Genomic DNA, 12,594 nt, shown 5'->3' with positions numbered 1-12,594 from the left:
ACACGAGCATTTTGGTTACAGCATCAGCGAGGGCACGTCACTTCCTTGGCTGAAGAATCCGGAATGGCTGTGAAAAGAGAGTTTGCCAAATTAAGATTAGATGAAACAAAGTGGTTATCTCATCTCTGCTGGTGTACAGATATTCAATGTATGTGATTAATGATCATGAACTCGTGTATTGGTGGCGTTTGGGTGATAATCAGTTGATTATGATGTCATGACAATAATTTCTTTTCTCAACAAATGAGAACATGAACGCCTGCACGCACGAACACTTACACACACTTTCCTTGAAGAGGACTTACCCGTTTTGTAGTAAGGCTTGAGCATCAAGGAACCCGCCGGATGACATCCTCCAGCGTAACCACCACATTTCATGTGAACAACAGCTCCTGTGTCATCTCTTTCTATTGATTCTATTATGGCACGCCATCCTGATGTTGCCCATTCTTGCTGAAATGGCAAATGCTCAACGGAATTGAAAACAGACTGTCAGTATATCAAAATCTTTTGAAACATTTATGAATGATTTTGTTACTATACAGGAAAAAGGGGCACATAGGCCCAATTATCTAAGGATCTGTGATTAATCCTAGATATCATATTTGTTTCGAGATTCACAGATTCGTCCTTGTTTTCACGTCACGATACCCGGGGTATCCCCCCAAATCGTCATGTATGATATCATGGTCTAACGTAGATCCGAATAAGCGCAAGCAATTGGCTTCTGATACATGTTTAAATTATACCAAGATAGACGAATCTGAATGACTCCTTACGTCTGGTCCTACAATCCACCCAGTGTCTGTAAGGTTCACTGTAAACTCGCCCTTGGTTCCACATGATCTCAGAACGCCACCATAGTGTGCAGTGTAACAGTCCATAGCATTGGCGTAATCTATTTCCTTGTAGTTAGAGAAGTCGGCAAATGTCTTTTCGTTACGAACAACCTCCATGTTCTGTGAATACAAATGTTTACTCTGAGAATATTTTATAACACAGTTCAAGAGTTGACTTTGGCATGTAACTGTTCCGAACACTCACATTTCATGATCATTGATTAATTGTGGATAGAAGAATGTCGAAGTTACAAACGGTCGAAGAAAAGGTTTGTTTTGCTGAAAACGTGTGCAGCTGACCATGACCGTGAACGGAGGCTTGCCTGGCAAAGTGCGAACGGAGGCTTGCCTGCTAAAGTGCGAACGGAGGGGAGGGTTTGTTATGTTATCAGGTGTGTAGTTTTGGAGGTAGCTTGTGCGACTAAGCGTGTAATTATGGAGGTAATTTCCTCCAACAAGACCATCTATTGGGCCTCAGTAAATACAGGCTCCGCCCATGCTGTTTTTTCGTTTCAGCTTTTGAAATTGATAGACAGGACCAAAGTGCAAACATACATTCATTACGCGCCGCTTTCGATATTTTGAATACGATATTTGCATTAACGATATTACGATCTATCCAAGTTGTATATACCGAGACTTGCACTTTAAGAAACAAATCCTTCAATAAGGCCCCCGGGGTATGTTCGTATCAACTAAATAAAATACAAATTATGACAATCAGGATGCAATGGAAGCGTCAAACTCTAGAACGTAAGCGTTTTAATCACGAAAATAGTTACCAAGATGACGCCAGATGTCCCGTCCTTTGGTAAGCTGCTGTAATAAATGTCAGTGTCACGAACCTGTCATATCTGCAGATTGTCTTACCGTCATACTTGTCACGAACCTGCCACATCAACAAACTGGCATACCGTCATACTTGTCACATACCTCTCATATCTGCTGATTGTCAACACCTTCATACTTGTCAGGAACCTGTCATATCTGCAGATTGTCATACCATCATATTTGTCACGAACCTGTTATATATATGCAGATTGTCAATACCGTCATACATGTCACGAACCTGTCATATCTGCAGATTGTCATACCGTCATACTTGTCACGAACCTGTCATATCTGAAGATTGTCAATCCCGTCATACTTGTCACGAACCTGTCATATCTGCAGATTGTCATACCGTCATACTTGTCACGAACCTGTCATATCTGCAGATTGTCATACCGTCATACTTGTCACGAACCTGTCATATCTGAAGATTGTCAATCCCGTCATACTTGTCACGAACCTGTCATATCTGCAGATTGTCATACCGTCATACTTGTCACGAACCTGTCATATCTGAAGATTGTCATACCGCCCTACTTGTCACGAATCTGTCATATCTGCAGATTGTCATTTTCAAATAAAACCAATGATCAAGGACCTAAAGTAAATGTTTCGATACTTTATTACATGCATACAACAACGGCAAAATCAAAGATAATATGGGAATGATGTATCTAGCTTTCAACGTCGTTCTTATAGAAATGTGCCATCGGATGAAGAGCACAATAGTTACCATTTACCTCAATAAGGACTCTTATTTTGTGGTAAAAGGCTTCACCACCTCTTTCTTTACAGTCGAGGACTAGCGATGTCTCTCGATTACAACCGATGTTTGTCACATTCGGATAAATTCCATAGTTAGGAGTGGGCAGTGTCAGGTACTCCACGGGGGTGTCTGTGTTCATGTTGTAGCAGTATATCCGGGTTCTGTACAGGTCAAAGTTCAGCAGACGCAGCCAGTATTCTCCATCTGTGCTGGAGGGGTCACATTCCTTGACTTCTGCACATGATGATGGTGTCACTGCAGGCGGAAGCACTTTGTTTAGTGAGAATACAAGCGACGTCGAAAAGCGAAGGACCTGGTGTTTAATCAATGAAATGGTTGCACTCCGAGGCGCAGAGAGATAGTTATTGAAATTAACTCTTTGAATTACGAGCCAGTGGTCATGTAACATTGGAATAAAGGACAATGGACATATAAATACGAAAAACATACATACATTCCAAAAAATGGTAGAAACGTGAAACAAACAATCAAATTGACTTCTTGCTTTGTGACCCCAATAATGATTCATGTTTCATAGTTACACAATACATATCACTGTAAACACCTAACCAAAATCTCAATTTCAAGTAAATACTTATTAAACTGCCGATATGATTGATTGATTGATTGATTGATTGATTGATTGATTGATTAGTAAAATGTTTTATAGGTGTTCAGGCAACTAGGCCCATCTACACCTTGCCCATAGTAAAGGTTTGCTAAGTACCTGGATATTTTATAAAGTATCAAAACTGCCACACGCTTTAATATAAGCGAGAATGACATTCTGAACATCATGGGGAACAATATTCCTAGAACAGAAAATACCAGACAATGAGAAGTCAATATTGAGAACTGTTAGTGCCTCCACCATTGCCTTACGCTGATTAACATACATGTACTTTTGGCAATGCAATAAAAAAATAGCTACATTGTCAAGCTGATTACACACTGTACAATGTGCAGAAACGTCTTTATTAATAACATTTAGATAAGCTCCAAGACCACAATGCCCAAGACGAAGTCTGGTTAAGAGAACCTCCTCTCTCCGATTATTTCTAGATATGTGTAATTTAGTGATAAAAGGATCGATGCCAAAGAGATGACGTCCTTTTAAGGATGATGCCCATCTCTGCTGCCATTTTGTTTGAGCATGGGTCATACTGACGGTGCCTAACTCTGCAGGAGAAGGTAAATTTGTTTCATCCTTTTCGGATTCATCAAAGTCTAGTGCAGCTTTAGCCAATTTGTCAGCTTTCTAATTTCCAAGTAATCCAACATGAGCAGGGATCCATGAAAATTCTACATCTTAACAGGTCTTTACTTAAGTCATTATAAAGGACGAGAATAATGTTGATCAAATCATGCCTCGTCGAGGAAGAACCTACCCGAATTACTTGTAATGCACTGACAGAGTCACTGAAAATTACCGCTGAAACAGGCCTTAAAAAATGAATCCAACGCAATGCTTCAATGATTGCTCCTAGTTTAGTAGAAAATACTGATAAGTGATCAGCCAATCGGATAGAAAGTTCTCTCTTGTCATTAACGATGAATATACCAGCACCAACACAACCAGACACTGGGCAATTAGAGCCATCAGTGTAAATCTGCATAGCATTCAACCATTGGAGACTTCGGATATGTTCCTCAGCTATAGCTTTAACTCGAGGTGTTGGCTCACATTTATTTATCTGCTCCAGGACATCAAGATAAACTGATGGTAGGTCAAGCAGCCATGTTGGCTTTTCAGGCAGAACAGTAGTGTCATCTATTGGAACATCACGCACAGTATGATTGAAAGCCGTTCTCTGAGATCGCATCCCATAAGGCCCCATACAATTTTTCCAAGTGTCATGAAAATATTCTATACAATCATTCAACACAGTTGACGTTGAGTGTTTTCTCCCAAAAGATTTCAATTTTAACATATATCTAACGTCTAACATTTCATGCCTTAGATCTAAAGGCATTTCACCTGATTCAACTTGTAAAGCCTCAACAGAGGTGGTCCTGAACGCTCCAAGACATATTCTTTGGGCTTTGGACTGAACAACATCAAGTCTTGCTATTTGCCATTGGCTTGACAACCGAAATCAAGTCGAGATCTAATGAGGGCTCTATATAACAGTAACAAACACTTCCTGTCTGCACCCCATTTGGTACTGGAAATGCATCTCAGAAGGTTCAGGACTTTATTGCATTTCTGAATCAGATAGTCCAAATGGGGTTTCCAGGTGAGCCTCTTATCAAACCAGAGACTTAAAAACTTGACTTTATCGACAAACTCCAATTCAGAACCACACAAGACTGATTTTGAATTATGAGGAAACTTTTTCCGAGTAAAAATGATAGCAGAAGATTTAGAAGCTGAAATCTTAAAACCCCAATGAACACACCAATTCAGTACAAGATAGAGAGATTGTTGAAAGACTTTGAAAATAGTGTCAAAATTACCGGACCTTTTCCACAACCCTCCATCATCTGCAAACTTTGATGTTTCAACCAGGATATTAATATTCTCAAACAAATCATTTATCATGACATTAAATAATGTTGGGCTGATCACACTTCCTTGAGGTGTTCCATTCTCTAAAATATAAATATCTGACAGTGACGTTCCAATGCGAACTTGTATAGTTCTACCCGTTAAGAAATCTTTTATCCAATCAAGCATACGTCCACAAACTCCAAGGTTATACAGTTTAATTACCAAACCTTCCCTCCACAACATGTCATATGCTTTTTCAATGTCCATGAAAACAGCCATTAAATATTCAGTGGTACCTAATGCCTTTTTAATTTCAGTTTCAAGTCGCACTAAATGATCAGCACAAGATCTATTTTTTCTAAATCCTGATTGAACTTCTGAAAACAGATTGTTCTTTTTCATAAAGTACACCAGACGGTTTTTTACCATTCTCTCCATTATTTTACACATGTTAGAGGTAAGAGCAACAGGATGTGACTTCAGTAGGATCTTTACCAGGCTTCGGAATTGGAACGACTATTGCTTTTTTCCAAGAAGTGGGAAGTTTGCCTTCAAACCAAATATTATTAAACAGTAAAAGCATGGTTTCAAGGCTGATAAGGGGAAGATGTTTAAACATATCATAGCATAAAGAATCATCTCCTGGAGAAGTATTTTTCCGTCCAGAAATGGCATTCTTTAATTCGTGGAAACTAAATAATGAGTTGTAATCAGCAATGTGATATGTTGGACAATGTAAGATATCCGAGAATCCTGATTCAAGTGTTTCTTTATAGAGGAGAAAATCTGAGTTAAAGTTATCAGTACTCGATACTTTTTTAAATGACTGAGCCAGAGCATTACTCTTGTCTATACTTGTTGTTGCAGGCGTGTCTTTACCAATAGATGGAATAGCACGATTGGAAATCTTTTTCACTTTCCTCCATACCTGGGATAGAGGTGTATTGTTATTTATAGAACTGGTGTAATTGGGCCAAGACAAACGTTTTGCTTCAATAACAGTTCGTTTCAGTAATGGGGAAGTGTGCCTATACTCAATTAAATCACACGGCAAAGCCGATCTTTCAATAATTTTCTTTGCCCTCTTCCTGGCATCATGTGCTGATTGACATTTATCCGTCCACCAACAAACAGGCGGTTTAAGCGGACGTTGACCAGAACTTCTGCCTATAAATCTATTGGCAGCATCAATAATGTTAGAGATAAAGCATTTGGAAAACTGCTCCATATAAATTGAGTTTATAGCAGGCGTGATTTTGTCAGAGCACAAAGCAGTAAATGCAGACCAGTCAGCTTTAGAGAAAATCCACCGCTGAAGTGTACCACTCACTTCAGCGATTGGGTCAAGTTGAAGGCTAGTAAACAGGATAATGATCACTATGAATCCTGCAAATACATTTCCCAATCACAATGTGGAGCCAGTTGTGGACTGACAATGGTCAAATCCATGACCGAAAATGAAGCAGAAGCCAAGTCATACCGGGTCATAGAACCATCAATCAATACCATAGATGACTCCACGTGTTCTCATTAAGGATTCAGGCTCATGAGTGGTGACAAAATGATCATCAAGTTCTGTGACCTGCAAAAGTGCTTTGGCAGCCTCAACAGTTTTGGCTGTGACACTAACATCTCCCCTGGCCATCCGCTTAACACTGACTATTTCTGTAGTGACCTTATCCAAGGCTTGAGCCAAAGCACGCTGTGTCATAAGTTGACAGAGAGTCGTTGAACCATCATCATATTCATCTACATCGGCTTTAAAGATGACAGTGGTTGATTTGACCTGCGCTGGATCATCAAATACAAAAGTTAGATCAGACCAAGCAGTAGGAGGTACAGTAGTTGGTGGCTTGGCAACACAGGCCTTTTTAGAAGTACCATCTGGAATACGACCAATTCGCTTCCTCCCTGAGGCCGCCACTTTAAGTCCGTCCTCACATTCCATTCTGTTGTCAGCCATTGCCGAGGATAATCCCCAACAACTGACTGTAACAAACAGCAAACACCAAATAAAAATTAAAAGTTTGAATGCAGTCCAACACAAGAGAAATCAAAAGCCAAAAGAACCAAAGAGGAAGAACCATAAACAGTCAAGTATGTTGTATAACACTAAACAAGTTGCTGAGAAGCAAAAGACGTCCGAACTCGACGGCAGTCAAGACCGAACTCCACTGCCGATATGAAAAAGTATACATTGTTAGATTGTAAATAGGTTTTAATACTTCCGAAACTGAACTCGATTTGAAAACGATTGCCTAAACACCTCAAACATTATATGACTGGTAGGAGTCCGTGCATTTGGAGAAAAATGATTTTACACGAACGATGTATGAAGCAGAGCTATGTTAGAAATTATCAGCAGAACATAGAGAGCGAGGGGTGCTGGGGGTCTTCGAATGGCACTGATAACGCTCGGGTCTGACCATTGCCAAACTACATCCGACTGACCATTGCCAAACTCCTTCGGCGATACCACCCGAATGATAGCCAATGAAGCAGAAGACCACACAGGAACACCACTATCTGCACACGTTACATCTGTGCAACTTTTTCTTGGCGGTGTCAGTGTCAAGGCCATTACGATAACGAGTTGAAGGAATTCCCAGGACCCAAACGCGGAATGGCCTTGACCCGTCAACATCGGCGAAATAGAGTCAGCTGTCTCGAACTGTGCAACATTAGCAACGACGTGATTGGCCAAGGATACTGTCAGCGACGAGAACAGGTTTAACTTGTTCCATCCTGATTTGAGGATTCGGGTGAATCGATGGAGGTGCTTTAGTGAAAAGGATATATTATCACTCTCAGATGTGTTTGATTGCGTTTGTTAATTCATCCCAAACTTCATAACATTGTCTTTTGGATTGTACCATAACTGACTGAACTTCAAAATGCATTTCAAATTAAGTGTGTACATGTTCTTGTTTTCTTTTTATAAGCAGTCCAAGTCGATGTCTTTACTTTTTTTTATTAGAGTTTCATTATAACAAATGCTTTATATGGTAAAGATGACAATACTGTCCATAGACCCGTGACGCCCGGGGTAGAATGACCTTCAGCAACCCATGTTTGCCGTAACAGGTGACTATGCTGGTCGTAAGAGGCGACTAACGGGATCGGGTGGTCAGGCTCGCTGACTTAGTTTGATGCATGTATCCCAATTGCTTTGCTCATGATATCAACCACTGGATTGTCTCGCCCAGACTCGATTATATACAGACCGCCGTCATATAGCTGTAATATTGCTGAGTGCGTCGTTAAACAACAAACAAACAAACAATAATATTCATAAACATAGTTTGTTGCATATCCTATACTGGAATAATTACATCATACTGACAATGGTATATTTCAACTTCATCCTAACCTATCCCAAATCAACAACCGTAACAATATGTCCTCCCCCTCCTACGCTTCCCTCCCCCTTCTCTACCCTTCCCAACCCCTTCCCAAAAAATACAACTTTAGCGAGTATTACTCTATATTTTTCCATGAAGAAAAAGTCCAAACTCACCAAGCCGGCTACAGGTATATCTATCGTTTCCAAGGGGTTCACAGAAACGGTTTACTGAACAGTTGTGATTGGCGCAGGCTCCAGCAATTGTCTGCAAAGGGGTATACAAGATGATTGTAGCTTATAATTACAGTAGTAGCTTATGTATTTGGAATACACAATGCGATTCAAGTTATTCTTTATGTTTCGGCACTACCAATTTATAAGTAATTAATAATAAGTAAGTAATAATGCTTTTAATTTTACCTGTGGCCATTGTGAGATGTCTGAGAAGACAAACTCAGGTGTTGTCACCAGGTGACTGGCGTTAAGACTTCCAGGTGATAACGTGGCATGGTTCAGCTGACAGTTGCCAGTGTTGGTGTCAAAGTTGAAAGACTGACACATTTTAATGGTCATACAATTGTATGCGCATTTTACTGGTCCCTCTGTCGTCATTGAAGCAATTTCGTGGTTGGGTAGTTTGTTGTTTTGTTGAAGAAGCGGAAAGTTACTGGACTTCGAACATATTTTTGTAGAATCAGCATGATGTTGTGAAAGAACCAATAGAAGGAATATCCCATCTAGGATACTACCTGCTCCCATCACTGCCTCCATTCATGCTGCAAAATTGAATACTATCTACAGCTGATAACACGTACACTAGTGATCACTAAAACGCTTACATAATCATATTCTTCATTCTCTACATGCTGCATCAGATACTCATCATTATCAAAGTGTCATTATGTCCCTCATTTTTGTTTGCACATTATATTCGAAAAGAAGATTATTTTGTTTTCTCTTTTCTGGTAGCCATATCTGGATAATTTCACATGATGAATGTCCTTCGGGGGAAGATATGTTGTCTTAGAAAGCATTTGTTTAAATTAAAGGGGACCAGGGTGGTCCAGTAAGGCGCCGAAATTCGCTGTGCAGAGCTGCGTCCCTTAGGGATATCAGAAACCTATGATCGCCGGTACGAATCGCAGATTCACTGTGATCAAGTTTCTTAATTTAATAGCATTTGACCCATTTCATCAAAGTGGCAACGTATACTGCAAAACTTCGGACCCTCCTCCCACATCAAGCTGACACGCCGTAACATAACTGAACTCTTGTTCAAAGCAGATAAAACTCACTCACTCACTCACTCACTCACGAATGTTAACATATCAAACTCGTTGACTTCAGTAACTGTAGTATCAGTAGAAACCACTTACAATATTTTATCTATTTCAGAAAATCAGAAAAAAAAGTTTTAAATGGCTAAAATAACAAGATGAAAAAATACACAACTACTACAAGTACATGAAACCCCACATTGCGATTGGTGAGATAGGGAGAAACAGTAAAGCTCGATAAAGCGGAAATATAGATGACTTGAAGCAGAAATGACAATCGTGCATTTGATAGAGCGTAGACAAGTTGTCCTAACTGAAAGCGCCAGCCTCTTAACAGCTGCCATTTCTCCTTCAAGTCACCTATTATTTTATCGTATGCCTATCATTATCGTATACCTATTATTATCGTATGCCATAACTTCCCGCTGCTCCAGCCCTTGGTGTCTACTTTTCACATCATTTTGAGGTTCAATCTAGAATGTTCTTTCTACGAAGACTTGATAGGGCGTCATGCGACTCTTGCTCAAAAGTTGTTTGATCAGGGTTAAAACATTGAAGGCTTAGTAAGACTTTCAAAGGGTAAAAAAGGGGAGAAGTTTTGCAAATTGGAGACATCGGCGATAGAACCCAGGTCCGATGCAATTCCCTTTTCCGAACTTGTCCACATGTTCCCTTGTTCTTGGACAAAACTGTATACATTATGTGATGAATATCCAGGTACTGTAATGACTATGTTTGGTGCTATGAATGCGTGTATGGGAGCAAAACAAGATTTTATAGAAGATTTCTCAGTCGATTATCTCCTGGTTGATGGCTTCAACTAAGAGTGTGATGGTTGATATATTCCCAGACAGTCCAGTATCATAAATATTCAAGGTAAACAGTTATGAACATGGATGAACTAAACGGTAGAGCGATTTCGATGCTCATGATATCAATCACTGGATTGTCTGGCCCATACTCGATTATATACAGACCACCGTCATATCGCTGGAATATTGCTGAGTGCGTCGTTAAATAACAAACAAACAATAATATTCATAAAAATAGTCTATTACACATCCTATACTGGAATAATTATATCATACTGTCAATGGTATATTTCAACGTCATCCTAACCCATCCCAAATCAACAACCGTACCTCTTTCCCTCCCCCCCCCCCCCCCCCCCTTTCCCTTCCCTTCCCTTCCCTTCCCTTCCCTTCCCCTTGTCTTCCCTTCCCCCAAAAATCCTACTTTATCGAGTATTACACTATATTTTTCCACGAAGATAAAGTCCAAACTCACCAAGCCGGCTACAGGTATATCTATCGTTTCCAAGGGGTTCACAGAAACGGTTTATTGAACAGTTGTGATTGGCGCAGGCTCCAGCAATTGTCTGCAAAATGGGTATACAAGATGATTGTAGCTTATAACTATAACTTGTTTTATACATCGAGGATGATGAAGGATTTGGAATGCACAATACGATTCAAGTTTATTTTTAATTACCTGTGGCCACTGTGAGATGTCCCAGAAGACACTCAGGTGTTGTCACCAGGTGATTGGCGTTAAGACTTCCAGGTGATAACGTGGCATGGTTCAGCTGACAGTTGCCAGTGTTGGTGTCAAAGTTGAAAGAATGACAAATTTTAATGGACATACAATTGTATGCGCATGACTTAAACCATGAATGTGGTGGTTGTTATATTCCCAAAGGCAGTATAATAAATATTCAAGGTAAACAGTTATGAACATTCATGGACAAAACAAGCACACCTCACACTCGCTCGTCCTGCATATTCATCTCACAGCATAGATAGATTTCAGTGGGACCACGCACGTGGGGGTGGGTTTGTGAAGTTTATGAACAGGTGCATATATATTTCTTCAAAACTAATTGACAATATCTATATGTTTTGTTTGTTGTTTAACGCCTCACTCAATAATGTCCCAGCAATAAATTAAACACAAATGTAGACTCTGCTGTAGAGATGTTACAAGACCAATTTAAACGTAGCATTATATCAACTATAGGACATCACGAAGACCGACGGCCTCATGCAAACAAACTAAGCTACCTATAGGTACACTGGTTTGACAGGTGATGCAGAACACACAAACGTACAAAATATGTCCTGAAAGTGAACATTGCAGTGAGTATTTGAACGCCTGTAAGCATTTTAAAGATACTTGTAAAAGAAAAAAGATTGATTATGAAGTCTGTCTCTGTAGAAGTTGTAAAAGCTGCAAAGGGTAAAGACAATTAACTATTAAGAAATAGTGCTATAGATATGAGCCGGGATCTTCATCCATCACTGCTGCAGATTGGCATGCATACTTCGGAGAACTTTTGTAAAAGGGAAAGAAAGATTAAGTTCGTAATGATACCTATTGCCAAGACTGGTAAGCTGATATCAGATGTTGAAAGTTGCAACATTCCTATTCCTTGTTTAAGACTGAATTACTACCAGAGATGTATTAATAACTATGCAATAGATATGTTTTCGCGGATGTTTAACAAAGTTCAGATGTGGCCTAGATACTCTTAATATACAGTTATACAGACATTCCAAAGATAATTAGAGTTTACGTCGACGTGTCCTTACTGCAAATATTACCCAAAAGATGAATACCATATGTTATTAATTTGTTCAGTATATGAAGAGGTAAGATTTACCTAACTAAATATTATTAAACGTATCCAACACAAAGACAATTTGTATTTGTTAATGAACAGCAAAAATAGATACATTCTTCTCAGACTTGCAGTTTTTTTTCAATAAGATATTTGAAAGAAGATGTTGTATTGAATATTAATAAAATCCATATGTGAACATCTATTCAATTTCCTATAAGAATGTTCCATGACGAGTTTGCCTACAAGAAAATGTCATTGTACGGTAATCTCCCAATTGTCAGACATCCCATTTGTCAGACAGCTTATACCATATGCGTATGTGTTCTTATTCTACCTAACATTGTACTTGATATTGTTTGTTAATCTTCACTGAGTTTCCTATATTCTATATCAACGTCTCTAATTCTTTGCTAATAAAACACACGCA

General features: G+C 39.4%; 1 protein-coding gene across 1 annotated transcript; it reads right to left on the bottom strand.

Moving 5' to 3' along the window:
- On the bottom strand, positions 1 to 10,875 carry LOC139473525 (A disintegrin and metalloproteinase with thrombospondin motifs 9-like). The gene is made up of 7 exons (XM_071256143.1): positions 10,835 to 10,875; positions 8,691 to 9,046; positions 8,445 to 8,535; positions 2,411 to 2,691; positions 780 to 959; positions 306 to 453; positions 1 to 67 (listed from the first exon to the last, which is right to left on the bottom strand). Exons 2-7 carry the CDS (start codon positions 9,039 to 9,041, stop codon positions 24 to 26), a joined length of 1,095 nt encoding a protein of 364 aa, XP_071112244.1. The 5' UTR covers positions 9,042 to 9,046; positions 10,835 to 10,875; the 3' UTR covers positions 1 to 23.
- Between the last annotated feature and the right edge of the window lie 1,719 nt (positions 10,876 to 12,594).

Source organism: Haliotis cracherodii, unplaced genomic scaffold (assembly GCF_022045235.1).
Source record: "Haliotis cracherodii isolate W230 unplaced genomic scaffold, xgHalCrac1.p SCAF_29, whole genome shotgun sequence".
In the NCBI taxonomy this organism is placed as follows: Eukaryota; Metazoa; Mollusca; class Gastropoda; order Lepetellida; family Haliotidae; genus Haliotis; species Haliotis cracherodii.
Note: the sequence above shows the minus strand (reverse complement) of the source record. Positions and strands in the feature narration are given on the sequence as shown.

What these genes read in the sequence shown, in the direction of transcription:
- LOC139473525 (XM_071256143.1), bottom strand. Translation starts at nt 9,041, where the DNA reads ATGGAGGCAGTGATGGGAGCAGGTAGTATCCTAGATGGGATATTCCTT. An exon ending in ACATCTCACAATGGCCACAG is followed by an intron (nt 8,536 to 8,690) that starts GTAAAATTAAAA and finishes ACCCCTTTGCAG; the next exon opens with ACAATTGCTGGAGCCTGCGC. An exon ending in CAAGCCTTACTACAAAACGG is followed by an intron (nt 68 to 305) that starts GTAAGTCCTCTT and finishes CTCTTTTCACAG; the next exon opens with CCATTCCGGATTCTTCAGCC.